The following is an 18,160-nucleotide window of genomic DNA, read 5'->3' as shown; positions in this document are numbered from 1 at the left end:
AATAAATAATTTTCTGACTAACTTCAAAATGGCTGCAATTCCTAGGCAAAAGTATTCATTTTCCATCTTTGTTACTACAAGGAGGAATTTTAGGAGATACAAATTGTCATTTAAAAAAAAAATAGCATGCAAGTCCACCTACCTTAGCCATCCAGATTCCTCCAATGCACCCCAAGCAGAGCAATTGAGCAAATTATAATTCAGCACATCTGGACAGCATCAGATTGGAAAAGATGATAAAAACTCCATACTTGCAAACTACTGCAAACGTTTGTCAAGAGACTCAGAATGATGTTATTTAACGATCATCGTAAATTAGTCAAGAAACTGGGAATTAATCTCCCAAACTAGAAGATGAGAAGAGATATACAGGCAGGGGGTGCTATTCAGCAGGTTCTGACAGGTTCTGGAGTACCGGTAGCGGACATTTTGAGTAGTTCAGAGAACGGGCACATACCACCTCTAGCTGGCCCCAGAGTTAGGAAGGAATGGGAATTTTGCAGTATCCTTCCCCTGGAATGGGGTGGGAATGGAGATTTTGCAATATCCTTCCACCAGGAGTTGGGAAGGAATGGAGATTTTGCAGTATCCTTCCCCTGCCACTCCCACCATGCCACGCCCACCAAGCCACACCACGCCCACCAAGCCACGCCCACAGAACCAGTAGTAAAAAAATTGAATTCCACCACTGTATACAGGTAGCCCTTGATTTATAACCATTCATTCAGTGACCATTCAGAGTTACAGAAGGACTGATGAAAGTGACTTATGACTGGTTTTAAAAAATATAATCATGTAGCATCCCCATTATCACGTAATCAAAATTAAGATGCTTGGCAATTGGCATGTATTTATGACAGTTGCATTGTCCTGGGGTCATGTGATCATCATTTCTAACCTTGCCAGCCGGCTTCTGGCAAGCAAAGTCAATGGGAGAAGCCAGAGTGGCTTAATGACTACATGATCACTTAACTGCACACTTAACAACTGTGGCAAAAAAAGGTCATAAAATGGGGCAGAGTTCTCTTAACAACTGCCTTGCTTAGCAACAAATATTTTGGGCTCAATTGTGGCTCAATAAGTTGAGGACTACTATAATGCTAAGCTTTTTCTAGATGTATAATATCTTGCATTCCAATGATAGTGTTGGTCTTGATTGTTGTTGTTCAGTTACTAAATCGTGTGCGACTCCTCACAACACCATGGACCACAGCAAGCCAGCCCCCCACCCCCACCCCCGTCCTTCACTGTCTCCTGGAGTCTGCCCAAAGTCATCCCCACTTGCACTGATGACACTATCTAACCATCTCATCTGCCGTGCCCTTCTCCAATTGCCTTCAATCTTTCCCAACATCAGGGTCTTTTCCAATGAGTCTGAATCAGAATAGAATCAGAATCAGAATAGAGCTGGAAGGGACCTTGGAGGTCTTCTAGTCCAGCCCCCTGCTGAAGTAGGAGATCCTATACCATTTCAGACAATTGGTTATCCAATCTCTTTTTAAAAACCCTATGATGAAGGACCTACAACTTCAGAGGGCAAGCTGTTCCACTGGTTAATTGTGCTCACTGTTAGCAAGTTTCTCCTTAATTCCAGGTTGCTTCTCTCCTTGATTAGTTTCCATCCATTGTTTCTTGTCCTGCCCTCTGGTGCTTTGGAAAATAATCTGACCCCACTCCTCTTTATGGCAGCCCCTCAAATATTGGAATACTGCTATCATGTCCCTCCTAGTCCTTCTTTTCTCTAGACTAGCCATATCCAGCTCCTGCAACTAATCTTCTTATGTTTTAGTCTCCAGGCCTTTAATCATCCTACTTGTTCTTATTTATTTATTTATTTTATTTGTCAAAAACATATTTGGTAATAAGTATAAGCATGGATTGGATACATAAAATAGGTATAAATAGAAGAAACAGTAGGACAGGGATGGTAGGCATGCTGGTGCTCTTATGCACGCCCCTTACAGACCACTTAGGAATGGGGTGAGGTCAACAGTAGACAGTCTTAGGTTAATCTTCTTTCCATTTTTCACAAAGTCTCAACATCTTTTTTATAATGTGGTGACCAAAACTAGATGCAGTATTCCAGATGTGGCCTTACTAAGGTTTTTATAAAGCAGTACTAATACTTTCTGTGATGTTGATTCTATGCCTCTGTTTATACAACCAAGGATTATATTAGCTTTGTATAGAGTCTCCTGCTTGGGCAGGAGAAGACCTCCAAGGTCTCTTCCAGCTCCATTCTGATTGATTGATTGATATTTAATCTCTTTTTTTCACATACATACACAAAAACTCAGCTATACATTTGTTCCCAATCTTTTGTTTTATTTCACCGCAGCTATTTTAAAACGTGTCTATTTGTGAAGCTGTGAAAATCCATTTATGCTCATCAGAGTTAAGCAATCACAGACAGTAGAAAAGACTCTGAAGGAGCCGTGTGATTCATTTCAACATCACTGCAAAAATGGAAAGTGAGACAATAAGCCATTTTCAGTATTGTTCCATTGTCACAAAATTAAAACTATTAAGAATATGCAGAACTTTGGTGCTTCCTAATAGTAAAACTGCACTCAGTAAGAAAAAATCATAGAAAAAGGCAACTAAATGTAGGATGCATGGAAGAATGTACACAGCATGCTTAACATAACATAACATAACATAACGGGCCTGGTGGCTCAGCAGACTATTTTTATTATTTTTTAATTATTTATTTATATTTTTATACCGCCCTTCTCCCGCAGGACTCAGGGTGGTGCACAGCCAAAATAAAACATAGTATACAAAATTTAAAAACAATTTAAAAACAATTAAATAATTTTGGCCCAAATAATTTAAAACAACCCAATTAAAACCGAATCAATTAAAACTGAGAGGATGGGATCAAGCCAGTCCGGCTAGATGGAATAGGTGTGTTTTCAGGGCCTGACGAAAAGTCCGGAGGTCTGATATCGTGCGTATCTCAGGGGGTAGGTCATTCCAGAGGGCTGGTGCCGCCACAGAGAAGGCTCTCCCCCTCGGGGTCGCCAGCTGGCACTGTCTGGCCGACGGCACCCTGAGGAGGCCCTCTCTGTGCAAGCGAACCGGCCGGTGGGAGGCTATTGGCGGCAGAAGGCAGTCTCGCAACTACCCCGGCCCTAAGCCATGGAGCGCTCTAAAGGTGGTCACCAACACCTTGAAGCGCACCCGGAAGACCACAGGAAGCCAGTGCAGCTCACGCAGGAGAGGACTAAAAGCATTGTGCTTAACACCAGCTGTCTGCAATTACTGTAAATTCAAATCTCACCAGGCTCAAGGTTGACTCAGCCTTCCATCCTTTCTAAGGTAGGTAAAATGAGGACCCAGTTTGTGGGGACAATAAGCTGACTTTGTATAAATATACAAAAGTATGAAGGCTATTGCTTAACGCATTGTAAGCCGCCCTGAGTCTCCGGAGAAGGGCGGCATATAAATCAAATTAAAAAAAAAAAAAAACCGTGTTCATGTTTGCTTATCAGAGGTATGGTTAAAAAAATCCAAAATTGCATCATTTTGAGTTTGCATGACATGGTAAGTCTGAAACCTTGGATAAAATATGTGCTCAGAGGGACTGTGGGTTAAAGATGGAAATGTGCACGTTGTTGTTACACAGACGTTTTCCCTCTGAGGATGCAAACCAGAGGTGGGTTTCAGCAGGTTCTGACCAGTTCTGGAGAACTGGTAGCATAAATTTTGAGTAGTTTGGAGAACTGGTAAATACCACCTCTGACTGGTCCCGTCTCCATCTATTCTCTGCCTCCCAAGTCCCAGCTGATTGGGAGGAAATGGGGATTTTGCAGTAACCTTCCCCTGGAGTGGGGTGGGAATGGAGATTTTACAGTATCCTTCCCCTGCCATGCCCACCAGGCCATGCCCACCAGGCCATGCCACACCCACCAAGCCACACTCACAGAACCGGTAGTAAAAAACAATTGAATCCCACTACTGATGCAAACATAGTCTGGGTCCAATTCAGTATAAATACACAAATAAGAGACTTCTCCTTAACTGTTACACTACTAAAGAAGAAAACATGAACATTCTCATCAGTTGGAATCTCAACATTATTACAACGGCTAACACTTGGCTAACAGTGGCTAATACTTGGGATTTTTTTCTCCTATATTGTTTGGGGGTGGGGAGAGAGAATGGGTTCTAATAACAGTTGCCACCTTGCTAAGTCAGTTTATTGATTCTATGTGGTTGTATAGATATTTTCTCAACAGTCCTCAATCTTCTGCTCTTCAATTACTGTATGTGGGACTGAAACTCCCATCATCTCCAAGCAGGACTAGAATTATTATCCAAGACAGTTGGAACAGTCTGTAGCTCATTCAAAAGTCTTAGGGTAGGGCAGCCAAGGAACTGGGAAGGAGGGCTACTTTTTATTTTCTGTCCTCCAGTAAACTTGGACGGGGCCTGAAAGGAAATGTAGGGGTCTGCCCAGTTACATGTCTGCTATGGAACACACAAAAAAATGGACAAGTTTTCTATTTATAAAAGGACACAGAAAAGAAAACAGTAAGAAAAAAACGAAAGGAACAAAATGTGGGAAAAAAATATTTTTTTTCTTCCATTGCACTACCCACCACATATTGTCACTGTTCTTCTATTCTATGTAATATTAACAAATATCCATTTTCTACCTCAAGCCTGGGTGACACGCAGTTTTTTTTGCCGTAGTGTTTCCCCAACTCGTTCTAGAATTGGTATCCCTTTTGACTTCCTGATCATTGTTTCATCATGCATCACGATGTCACCATCAGATCCTGCGAGCAGGGGCAAAGGAGCCACCGCAGGAGTTGATGTCAGTCCTTCAGATTCTGAAAACTCAACATCCATGAGCAAGGGGTGATCAGGTATCAGTCCTGCTGCATCAGTAAAAGCTCCCAACCCTGTGGAAGGTTCTGCAGTCCTGGAATATCTTTGGGGAAGATTCATCATCTCATTTGCTGTTTGGAGATCACTGGTGGGTTGCATATCAATGTCGTTGGGACTTTCTGTTGAAGGAAGCCGCACTGCAGGCAGTGCAGACAGGGAATTTTGGTCCTCTATTTTCAATTCCTCTATCAGATCAGTGACGGAAACATTGGCATTTTGATGCCTGGAGTACTTAGAAAAGCTTGTGGTATGATCAAGATGAATTGAAAATTCTTCCCAGAATCTGCCACCAGAATCTGAAAGCTGTTAGAACAAAGCACCATTAGGTATTATTATATAAATATTTCAACCAAAAGGATGAAGCACAGGGAGAAAAAGGAATCTAAACCATTCAGGTAATCAGAAGTTCAAATAAAGAGCATGTGGTTCTAATGTATTTTCTGGTATGTATTTAGGAGAAACAGCTCAACAGATCTTTTTTACTCAGTGTTTCTACCATTAACAATATATTCTCCGTGCAGTAGTGATGATATGTAGAATCAGATATTTTATTTCTTTGGTGTATGTTCTTGTGAATATTCCTAACAAAAATGTTTCCGGCTTTCTTTCAATTGGTTGATCTATTATTTTTTCTAACCATTTCTTTATAGTTGTCCAAAATATGCACAAAATTGGAAACAAGAAAAGATACCAACAGACGAAGAAGTGATAGAAAATTTTTTAGAATGTGCCGAGATGGATAAATTAACAAAAGAAATTAAAGAAAAAGAAGAAACAGATTATTATATAATTTGGAATAAATGGTATGAATGGCTTGAGTCTAGAAATAAAGGGTAATATACACAGGGAAGAATTTAAAAGTATAAATTATGTATATGATAAATGTATAGAAATGTAAAAATTAAGGTTATGAGTGTTAGAAAATACAATGTAATCAAAGAAAAAGGGACAATGTAGAAAAGGAAATAGTAATAGAGAGATGGGAGGATAGATACAAAATGGAAAGAAGACCACAAAGAAACACTGTTGAAAAAAAAAGATATATTTATATGTTGTATGTTATGTGATTGTTATATTGTGTCATAATAAAACATTTTTTAAATTTTAAAAAAACAACAACAATATATTCTCCACCAGCCAGTGAATATCTACTAAATCAACCTGTAGGGAAAACCAGTGATGTTACTTGCAACTCTACATGTTGCATTTTTAATGAAAACCAAAAATAGGGCCACAAGTTGCCTATCACTCAATTAGGGCTTGACAAATGTCTATTTGCATGCTAGACTTATCATATTTAGTAGTTGCTATGAATTTTTTTATTCAAAGTCATCTACCGACATACTCCAAGTGACTAATGACAAAGGAGAAGACAAGGGGCATGTGATTCAGTTGAACTTGCTTCTGTTCTCAGGAGAGAGGAGGATAAATACCAAATAATCTTCCATTATAAATCTGGACAATTTGGATACTTAGCAAAAGACAATTGTGCCATCATTTACAGATTGGCATCTGGCAGATATTCTCAAATGGGTCTTTGCTTGTGGTGACACTGTCCTCTGGAATTCTGTTTCCCCTGATAGTTAAGAAGTCTCAATTATTATTTTTCTGTTTTAAAAGTGGGTATGAGCTTCAATGTTTTCTTAGAGGAAGTAATACAAAACTATATCAAGCAGGTTATAACAAACCTACTGGTATTATATAAACCTGCATTATCGTTTTTCCATGTTGCAATATGGCTGAAGTCATAGATGTCTAGTACAAAGCTGCTTTTTCAAGAGGCAACTGGACTTTCTGGTTTTTCTTTGAAGCTGTTTTGCTTCCCATCCAAGAAGCTTCTTCAGCTCTGATGAGCTTCTTGGATGAGAAGCAAAACAGCTTCAAAGAAAATTCCGAAAGCCCAGTTGCCTCTTGAAAAAGCACCTTTGGGACAACCATGACCTGGATGACTGAGACTCTCCATAGCCATGTCCAGTACAACTTGTTCCAACCCTTCAGATGCCCATCAGGAGATTGGGAGGCAATTCTGGAGCTAAAGATGTTTCCTCCAATTTTGTGCTGCCGAGATATGTTGTTCCTAACTTCCATAATACTGAGACAACCCAATCAAGGACTTTCCTCTGGAGGATGACACCACACTGGGGAGATTTATTTAAACAGTTCCAAGTTTGAATTCATTGCTTTAGTTATACATTGATTTTGACTGTAAATATGTGGCTTTTACTTCTGTGTTTTTATGTATACTGAGAGCATATGCACCAAAGACAAATTCCTTGTGTGTCCAATCACATTTGGCCAATAAAGAATTCTGTTCTGTTCTGTTCTGTTCTGTTCTGTTCTGTTCTGTTCTGTTCTGTTCTGTTCTATTCTATTCTATTCTATTCTATTCTATTCTATTCTATTCTATTCTAAGCATTCTGCCTTGGTGTAACAAGGACTTACAACATACCAACCTTGCTGTATTATGATGTGAGCAGAAATGATTTGAAAGAAAACAACATTGGGGAGAGGAGGAGATTTCTGGCACACAAGACTTGTCACTATCTGTATCTTTCAGGTATGACCAGCCTTATACCCTTTTCCCTCTCACCCAGCAAGAGAAAGCCCTTAGGGCACCTTGTGGGTCAAGTTTGTCCTTCTTTTCCGCAGTTTCATGGATCCAGTTGTGGCAATGACATTAAATGCTCCTTTGGTGCAGTTTCTTCTCTTCCACTGTTGATCTGCAAAGAACCAGAAAGGAAATGCTTTGGTCATCATATAGTTATGGTTGTGCAAAGAGATTATCTTTGTCTTTAGCCTTGGAAGTTTTTTAACAAGTGCATTGAGGTAAGAAGTTATTTTATTGTTATTTTAAATGGTCAATGGTTGTAGGCTTTTTTAAAAAAAAAATACAACTAGCTGCTAAATTTTGAAGTAGAGAAGGTCCTTCCAAGCTGGCCATTTCTTCTTGAATGGCTAATCTTTGTTTCGTTGCTTTTGATAGAGAACCCAGGACCCAAGTATGGATTCCTGCAGAGAGGGGGCTTCATGCACTGATAGGAAGATGATTTGGTCTCACATAGCTGTACTTGCAATAGAGTCTCTCTGATCTAGTTATCTAGATCAAGGGTCTCCAACCTTGGCAACTTTAAGACTTGTGGACTGCAACTCCTAGAATTCTAGGAGTTGCAGTCCACAAGTCTTAAAGTTGCCAAGGTTGGAGACCCCTAATCTAGAGGAGTTTAGCAATGAGCATGCTATTGGTGGACAGACATACTTGACATAGCCTTGCTCTCATTTTGGGGGTACAAACTTTGTTAAATAAGGCTTGAGTAGAACTCTTTCCATATGTAAAGCATATGCTAATTATCAAATGTAAAAAATAGTGTTTTATTTATACAGTTTTAGAGCTGTGGTGGCAGAGTGGTTAGAAAGCAGTGTTGCAGACTAATTCTGCCTTCCACTGCCAGGAGTTCGATCCTGACCGGCTCAAGGTTGACTCAGCCTTCCATCCTTCCAAGGTTGGTAAAATGAGGAGCCAGATTGTAGGAGGCAATATGCTGACTCTATAAACTGCTGAGAGAGCGCGCTATAAAGCACTACGAAGCAATATATAAGTCTACACGCTATTGCCATTTGTCCATGTTGCTTTCATCTTGATTTGGACTCAGTTGGGGATATAATGGAATTATGAACAAGAACCGTAAAAGGGCTGTTAAGGCTGATCAGGCTTTTGAATATGTTTTGATTTTGATTCTGTGGTACCACTTTTCAATGATCTATCAAGCGAAGAGTTAGTAATTTCTCCTTCAATAATAGTAAGTGTTTCTTCTGCAAACAATGAGATGAGGATTTGCTCTCATTCAATTTATTTTATTTTATTAAAAAGAAAGAATAGCAAACATAGAGAGAACTTAGGTGCTATTTTACAGATCTCCATTTTACACACCACATTTTATAGTTGGCCAAGGAGATCCATAAATATCAAGCACCATGATACATATTTCAGACTTTCCCATGCTAATGCTCTTCGGTTACAATTTCCAGAGTTCCACTTCATCTAACGTATAGAAACTGATATGTGGCTTCAGCTGTGGAGTACCAGGATAGAAATATTTGATAACAAACTTGTTCCTGGTTCCTAGAATGGGGAATGCTGAAATAATCCCAACTCAAAGAAGATAAAGGCTTTCAACCACCATCCCTTTCTTTTGACAGATCTCAGGAAGCTTGATGGGGCAGGAATCTAGCCTGCTGCCTTTGCCCCATCATCAGAATCTCTTCCGGGTACCAGCAATGGGCAGCAAGGACCTTGGATTGCAAACCTAATTCTAAATTTGAAAACCTACTACATTTGCTTCTGTGTCACATTTCTCATGCTTGGAATTATCCCTTTTTATCTTTTTATAATTTCTTGTTCTGTCACACAACCAAGTATCTTTCTCTGAAAAGTAACTCAATCAACTTGGGCCCAATTAGACTTTGATTTTTCGTTACCTTTCACTACAAAACTAACGGTCCAAACTGGCATCTCGTTTTAAGTACTGTCTTGCATTAAACCAAACTACCATATTCTCAATGCAGTCAAGATTTTCCTAGCAGTAATTCTGACAAAATGCAAGAACGCTATCCAAAATGGCCATTTTTAGAACATCAGCTCTAGTCACTTTCTCCAAGATAGGTCCGGTATCCAGGTCTTTGCAGGAAGAGAACATTGTCAAGGCTTTGTTACCTCACTTGCCACTTCCTCATTGTCCAGGGAGGTAGCAGTGAGCATGTTCTGGCCTTTACAGCCAATCTGTGTGAGGGAGACGGGCGTTGGCAGTAAGTGCAGTCCATGAAGAAGCTCTCTGTTTCTGTGGGTTTTCCTCTCCTCCTTGTCTTTGATGATTAGTAATTGGCATACCATGCAAGCTAACAGGAGGTAGATATTTCTCAATTGATGGAGTTAATTCAATCCTGTGCATAGTTAGGGCTCAATGTAATTCCAGGGTGTGGATCAAACGAGCCTCCCATTGATCCAGATAAGCACTTGTGGGAACAAAGACACAGAATAGCAATAAATGGAACTTGCATTGGAGAAAGGCTCTGTTAAAGAAAACATTTATAAAAAATATTGGAGTGATGGAAGAATTACAGTAATGGTCCAGCATCGTTTTCAAAGCCATTGCAATGTGATACATGCACATATCTGGATCCCAGTCAATGTGCAATAAATCCCATTTTCACATTTTACAATCTGTTTGTTTATAGCGGATAGAAGAACTGGACTGGAAAAGGAGAATTATAAAGGAAGCTTAATATAATTCAGGAGACGGTAAGACTAACGGTCCAGAGGCAAATCAGGCTTTGGGTCTATAGGCCAAACTCATGCTTGATGAGCCACAATTGATGCAGACTGAGACTTTATAACAGGGATGCTCAGGTTTTTTTCTGATTCAAGAGCTATAGTTGCTCTTTAAATAGTACTGTATGTCAGAGGGAGGCCTCTTGTGAATGAAAGTAGAACAAATACTAAATTAGCTTAATTTTGTTTATATTTAAGCTAGAAAAAGATGAATTGGAGTTAATATGATTACCCTCCAGACATACATTTAATATATTTTTTTCCTTTTGTCACATTAAAAATTACAATTTGTTAAGACATTTTATAGATCTATGGTAACCAGCCATTTAGATGTTGACTTGGGACCTAAGAGCTATTCACATTGGAGGTTTCAGAACTGGCAGGCATTTCCTGGCCTTTGCTGCCAAGAAACCCTGATGATGCAGAGAATAAAATGCCTGTAGTTGGTTGCCAACATTCTTGGTGTGAAATCCTCAGATGGAAAACATATGCACTGTCCACCTACATTCTTTGGCAGATGCAATTTGGTAGTTTAGTCCTACATCTTCAATCCTGATTAGAGAATACCTTCTAACCAATTTACTTGCCACAAATGACTCTGTTGTGTTGTACCTATAAATCCAAGATTTGGAAAGTGTGCTGGAAAGGAATTCTAGGAGCTATAGTCTCAACACAAATGGGGAAGAAAGTTTCAGATGGCAAACAAGAATGCAAATTTATATGTATATGTCAAAATCCCAGCTTTGTCCTAATTACTCATGTTAAGAAGGACGAGCACATGGTTACTCATCTCCTGCACTGTTTCAAACACATCCTATGATTATAATACAAGGCTCTAAGCTCCATTCAAGCCTTGGTCCAATTATAAAATTGACAATGATTGAAATATTATATAATAAAGCTGAAAAATATACAAACCTACTTCATGTGCCACATGACCTGTTTTTTCTTGGAGTCCATCTGGAGGCATATGCAGCATAACCTGTTTCACACAAAATTAGTTCATAAAAACTCACAAGAATATTTTAGAGCTATTTTTAAAACTCCGTGATCTGTTCCTGCCTAAAATTACTCTGGAACCTTGCAATAATATACTGTTACATGAATTGCTTGAAAAGGTACCATACAAATAATAGAACTACTGAGCTGAAATGGATCCATTATTTTCCTGTTTTTCAAAAGACTGCAGATCCCATCAAGACATCTCAAATGTGCTTTTTCCCCCCCTTCAAAAGGCAACTGGACTATGTTTTTTTCTTGAGGAAGAAATGTTTTTTTCCCCCTTGAAAAGGGCATTTCGCTTCGCATCCAAGGAGCTTCATCAGTTCTGATGAACAAGGTGAATAAAAGAACTAAAGTATGCATGGGGTGGAGGTGGGATGTCTTATTAGTCTACTAGCCACTTCCAAAATTCCCTGACACGACAGAATGTTCCAAAGGACAGGAGCCAGAGCAGACGTGGCTCTTCTCCTAGATCCTGCCAGCCGCTATTCCTTGGCTGATGGGATCTGGAGCATGTCTCTTCTACCAGACAAAGTAGGGCAAGTCAATGCAATCAAGCTGAGATGGCTCCTCATTCCTAAAAATGCTATTTAAAGGGGCTACTTAAAACCTATGATATGAAACCTGCACAAAAATCTGAATCATTTTTTCAAACAGTTGGAACATTTATATACGTGTGTGTGTGTGTGTGTGTGTGTGTGTGTGTTTTCTGAGGTTTTCGCGGGTGTTTGTATGTAGGTCTTTGGTTATTTGGGTTTTCTCCCACGTAAAACAATTTTACGCGGGAGAAAACCCGAATAAACAAAGACCTACATACATACACACACACACACACACACACACACACTGCTCAAAAAAATAAAGGGAACACAAGCAGAAGACAGCCGAGATCTGAATGAATGAAATAGCCTTATTAAATAAGTTGTTTGTTACATACAGTAGTTTTGTGTTCCCTTTAGTTGTGTGAGCAGTGTATAAAACAGATTTGAAATAGTAATGGAAGTAGTAACTGCAGTTGCTGCAGAAGACCCCTTGCATAAGCCTGATGATGGCAGATGAGATTCTCCTGAAATGTTGCCAAAGTGCTCTCAATCTTACACGGGAGAAGACCAGAATACACCAAGACTTGCACACCTGTACCCGTGAAAATCTACGAAAACAAATATATATATACATATATACATACACATATATATATATATACATACATATACATAAACGTTCCAGAGATCATGATGTCTATCGCCTCTTCTACATACATACATACATACACACATACATACATACATATATATATATATATGTGTGTGATATTTTTGCAATCAGGGTTTTTTCCTATGTTGAAAGATGTTAAATGGCCATGGTGGGATGAAATCTCTATTCATCGCTTTCAGGCCTGTCAGACATTTTATGTTGTTTCTTCTGAGACTTATGGGAGACTGGGATAGCACTATTTCGGCCTTCTTGGACCTCTTCAGCCAGACACACCCATATTTTATGACTCCTCCCTGTAGAGGTCAAATATTTATTTCTTTTAATTCATAGGTATAACATCTTTATACCTATAACATTTAACATCTTTCAACATAGGAAAAAACCCTGATTGCAAAAATATCACACATTTATACCTATGAATTAATATATATATATTTGTTTTCGCGGGTGTTTGTATGTAGGTCTTTGGTTATTCGGGTCTTCTCCCACGTAAAATTGGAAGTGTCTTGGCGACGTTTCGACGAAGTCTCATTCGTCATCTTCAGGCTGGTGTTCTCGGCTTCGTGCTTCCAGGAACAATTGAGAAGCCGAGAACACCAGCCTGAAGATGACGAATGAGACTTCGTCGAAACGTCGCCAAGACACTTCCAATTTTACGTGGGAGAAGACCCGAATAACCAAAGATATATATATATATATATATATATATATATATATATATATATATATATATAATTTATAATTATATGTGTATATATATATATATAATTTATAATTATATATATATATAATTTATTTATTTAATTTCTATAGTCATCCAGCTCAACCAAGGTGACAGTTTTAACCAATTAAACCATGTAATTCTTGTTAATTTCTTTTGCATTTTTTTTGCATTTGTTAATAACAACAAAGCATAAATCAGGGGTGGGCAACTATGGCCCTTTTATGACTTGTGGACTTCAACTCCCAGAATTCCTGAGCCAGCCATGTTAGCCCACCTCTGGCATAAATAGTGATGGTGATACATACATTGCCAAAGATGAAAAAGGGAACCCATAAAAAGTGTTTTAAACAAAAAATCTGATATATGACAAAGAAAAAAAAATATTAGTAACAATTCTGTATATATTTGCCTAATGCAAATATTATTCAAACACACATATATATATCTAATACAGGGGTGTCAAACTGGCGGCCCGCGGGCTGGATGCTTCATGCGCAAGCCACATCCACCCAGCTCTGCAAAGGGGGAAAACGTCACGATATGTCATGTGACGGCAATGTGACACGAGTTTGACACCCGTGGTCTAATACATATAGATACAAACCATATAATTCTTATTATAAAAGAATATCATAAAATTTATCACCATAATTTTTACAATTGTCCCATTTGCATGTTACTTCAGAGTAGGTAGATACTCTGAACTTTACTTCCTTTTAGATTAATAACTCTGATAACAAAATATTGGGTGGGCTTGAAAATCTCACTGTGGAACTTTCAAAGCAAAGACTTTCCCCTCTCCTTCCTCCAACCTTCAGGGCCAGGAAGGGTTGTAGTTAGAAGCAGCATTCTGTACCTTAAAATTGGCTTCACAATTTGGTCTTGTCCTAGATTCCACTGTACATTTCTAATTTGGAGAAAAGAACCAATAACTTGGTTAATGGCTAATAACTTTATTAAAATACTGTTTTTAAAATAAGTTTATTACGATATATTTCTAACAGTGCATAACTATTGTTACTTTTGATTACAAGAAAGTAACAGATTTTTAAAAATATTTCCACCACTTGGTATTCAGAAAGTGATCTTCCAGAATGTAAGCTACGTATAAATACCATATTGGTTGACCGAGTTCTTTTCCATGAATTTCTATACTCTGTTTTTAATGTATTATGTTGTAATATCTTAATGTTACAAATGTTTTTAATGTTTTTTATCTTAATTCAGGAGAGGTTCATTATACTATTGGAGTCCAGTTCCCATCAATCTTGGACACCATAAACCATGGTCAAGATAACAAAATTGGACAACTACGGTCTGTTCATTGTATCTGCCCTATAAAGCTGGAAAATGGTATATACTTTCTATAGCTGTTGGTAGCCAGTTCTACCCATTAACTAGCTGTGAAATGAAGTCCTCTTTTCTTTTGCCTGGACTATATCTACTCTACTGGTCGACATAGGCCAAATTAGATAGTATGGCAAACAAATATACATGTCCCAGGACAATGTTGCAGGATCCAATCTGGATGGATTACTGGGGCTAGAGGTTTAGTCTTCCAAGTTTTCAGATTTAGGAGGGCTTGATTTATTACCAGTTTATCAAGTATTTAGGAGGCAAGAGCTTGGCAACACAAGGAAACAACAGTTAATGACTTAATAGCTGGCCAACAATAACTCAATCAATAACTCCAGATCAATAACTAAAAAGCCACACACAACCAGGCACTGTATACATGCCACATACAGAATAGCACATACTCTGCTAGAGAGAAGTTCCTTGAAGATGGGTTCCAGCATGAGTCCAAAAGCTTGAAAGACTAAACCTCTGGTCCCTAGAATTCGGTCTCCCGATTTCTAGCTTGGTGTCTTAATCACTATACTAAACTGGGTCTCTGCCAGATAATACAAAATATTATTGTACTTCAGTATGTAACACTGAATGTAAAGAAATATGATTTGTTTTATAAATTTTGAGGAGTATTATATGTTTCATATATTACCAAATATGTTAACTTAAGGGGGAAATTTAAGGACAGGAAAATGAACTATTTACCATGAATCTGTCTCCGAGTCCCTCCATATAGTCTGGAAACTTGGTAAAATCCATTAGAGTTGACGTCTAAACAAAATTAGGGAGGGGAAAAACCTTGCTGAAGGATGACCTTCTACCAGATTCCCATATCCCAAGTGATGGTGATTTCTATAGCCTTGTCATGTTTTCATCCATTATTGCACATAGCTGGAAGTTAACCACTGAAAACCAATGGCCTTATTGTCTACTTGTGCCTTTCTTACACCAAAGAGGGGTTTGGAGAAGCCAAATACCTGAAAGAGGTTTTAATGTTACTCCCACACATTGTGGCTACAGAATCGGCCCAAAATAGCTTGTAGGTCCTAAACAGGTCATGTTTTGTAATTGTGTAGAGGGGATAAAAGCAGAAAAGCTTTTCCTCTCAAGTTTTCATGGAGCCTGATCATACTCAGGAAAGAAAGTAACTGGCAACAGGTGTAGTGAGAAAGACACGAAAAACAAGTTGGAGCAGAATTGCAGGAGTTGGAGGGAAAGACAAGCACTTTCCTGCTGTGGCTTCTATACTTCAATTTTATGCTCTTCCAAAACTTTTTTTGGGTGTGTGAAAAAGGAGCTGGCTATTAGTAACACCTAGTTTACACTAACACTCCATTTTTTTGCAGAGAATGAAGCAAATTGTCTCCCAGATGAGTTAACCTAACTCCTATCTATCTACTAAACTGTGAATGGTAAACTAATGTATTCATATCAGAATCATTCCAACTAGAATGAGCCTACCTTTCAGTTAACTTTATGACACTCCAAACTCAAGACAATGTATCTAACTTGCAAGACAATCAGGCATCTAAATGCAAGCAAGGTATCTAACAAGACAATCATTCCATGTCATGTTATAGTTGTTGCTATAACAGCATATGCTATGGAATATTCTCTATTATGACATCACTCATCAATATGAAGTTACCCTCCTAAGAATATCAGTATTTTGTAAGAAAATCATTTGAAAACTACTAACAAAAATATGAAGCATGTTATCAGGGCAAGGAGTTGTAATTATGGCCTCTGAATACAGTATTTCCCATTTTCCCTAATCACTTCACTAAGGGTTTACAATAGAAATGTAAAAGTAATACATGCTGCATTCTTAAACTGGGCCAAATTCCTTAGCTTTCTGGTCAAGGTGCACTAACAATTTTCAATATTATATATGCACTTCAGCCATTTTAGAAGACACTTTTGCATTGATTTAATAATATAAGATTTATTCTGATGTTTTACTTAACTCAACCCTGTTAAAGTATCACTTTGATAACTTTGAGCAGTGATTTATACAGTTGCAAATTCCTGTCATGTAGCAATGAAGCCATTTGGGAACAGTCCCCATTAGGACCACAATGAAATGTTAATATTGAACATTATTTAATAATATATTTGATTTCTGGTCAGGGACTGGCTTGGTTTAAACCATTTCAAATTTTAACTGCCAGAAAAGTAGAATGCATGAAAGGACTTGGCATGGTAGATTTGTGAAAAAGCATAGTACAAATGCATATGATGCAATGAATTTAAATGAAACCATATTATTTTTTTCTATTAGGATTTATAGCCAATTAGAAAAGACCCGTAAGATTAGATTTGGAAAAGCAAAGCTACTTTTTGTGCAAAGCTGGAAAAACAGCTTTATTATCCACAATGGACTATGACAAAACCAGCAAAAACAAAAATAGGATGTTTGATCATGGATACAACTGTGTGTTGGGTTACCTTTATGGACATTTACTGAAATTGGGAAAAATGGCTTGGTATCTGGAATGGTTGACTGAAAAGGGTTGAATATGGGAAATGAACTGTGATGCTGGGGAAGGAGTGACATGTAAACTGCTATAACATTTTATCTATCATACTTTTTCTCAATTTTCTTTTTTATTTTTCATGCTAAACTTTTTGTTAAAAATTCTATGGTAGTAAAATATAATACTGTCATCACGCATAGCCAGCAGTTGCACTAGTGCTACCAGCTTTCATGTAAACTATCAGAAAGGAATTTAGGTCCCCTTATCCTGCCAATAACCAGTTCTGTTGGCTGCTTTGCCAAGGTTTGTACAGTAGGTAAATGAACTACATGAAGCACATTTTAGAATTGTTATTAATCTATGATGGCAAAAAAAGTCAGGAATCTGTTAAGAATTATAGATTCACTATAAGGTACTAAGTAAAATTCATTTTATTTTGGAAAATAAAGCACAGCAACTTATTCTCACTAGCTACTGCAAGGTTGAAGATTTGAGTCCAGGACAAAAAAAATAAGGGGGGGGGGGAATCACACAATATTTCTTACATGGATCAATAACTTAAGATCATTGAATTATTGGAACTTTGTAATGCCACTTGGAATACTGATCTAGTTTTGGTTGCCACAATATAAAAAGAACAGTAAGGGAACTGGAGGCTAAAACATGAATGGTTGCAGGAATCGGGTAAGCCTAGTCTTCTGAAAAGGAAAACTAGCAGTATTCCAAAATCTTAAGGGGCTGCCACAAAGAAGAACCTCTTCTCCAAAGCACCTGAAGGCAGGACAAGCAATGGATGGAAACTAATCAAGGAGAAGTGCAACCTAAGAACTAAGAAGAAACTTTCTGACAGAACAATTAATCAGTGGAACAACTTGCTTTCAGAAGTTGTGGGTACTAAATCACTGGAGGTTTTGAAGAGACCGGACAGCCATTTGTCTGAAATGGTGTTGGGATTTCCTACTTGAGCAGGAGGTTGGACTAGAAGACTCCAAAGGTCCCTTCCAACTCAGTTACTCTTAAATAATAAATAAATTTACCTATGTCTGTTTTGAGGTACCAGAAGTATTTTTAGAATATTTTCCTGACTTTTTTAGGAAGCAAATTCTGGATTCCTTTACAAGGTATTATCTTCCACTCTTATTTTAAATGAGATGCAGTTAGTTAGACCTA

General features: G+C 38.1%; 1 protein-coding gene across 3 annotated transcripts; it reads right to left on the bottom strand.

The window, feature by feature from the left end:
* Positions 1-2,300: 2,300 nt before the first annotated feature.
* On the bottom strand, positions 2,301-18,157 carry LOC117665997 (uncharacterized). Of its 3 annotated transcripts, none has more exons than XM_034418491.3 (7): positions 18,028-18,157; positions 15,219-15,284; positions 14,020-14,070; positions 11,141-11,204; positions 7,513-7,616; positions 4,662-5,199; positions 2,301-2,456 (listed from the first exon to the last, which is right to left on the bottom strand). In XM_034418491.3, the coding sequence occupies exons 2-6, from the start codon at positions 15,270-15,272 to the stop codon at positions 4,663-4,665; spliced, it is 810 nt and encodes a 269-aa protein (XP_034274382.1). In that variant the 5' UTR covers positions 15,273-15,284; positions 18,028-18,157; the 3' UTR covers positions 2,301-2,456; position 4,662. The 3 variants fall into 3 exon arrangements, with proteins under 3 accessions (XP_034274382.1, XP_034274381.1, XP_034274383.1); XM_034418490.3 differs by lacking the exon at positions 18,028-18,157 and adding an exon at positions 15,975-16,080; XM_034418492.3 differs by lacking the exons at positions 15,219-15,284; positions 18,028-18,157 and adding an exon at positions 15,975-16,072.
* Between the last annotated feature and the right edge of the window lie 3 nt (positions 18,158-18,160).

Source organism: Pantherophis guttatus, chromosome 1, assembly GCF_059756535.1.
Source record: "Pantherophis guttatus breed Tessera chromosome 1, ASM5975653v1, whole genome shotgun sequence".
Classification (NCBI taxonomy): domain Eukaryota; kingdom Metazoa; phylum Chordata; class Lepidosauria; order Squamata; family Colubridae; genus Pantherophis; species Pantherophis guttatus.
Note: the sequence above shows the minus strand (reverse complement) of the source record. Positions and strands in the feature narration are given on the sequence as shown.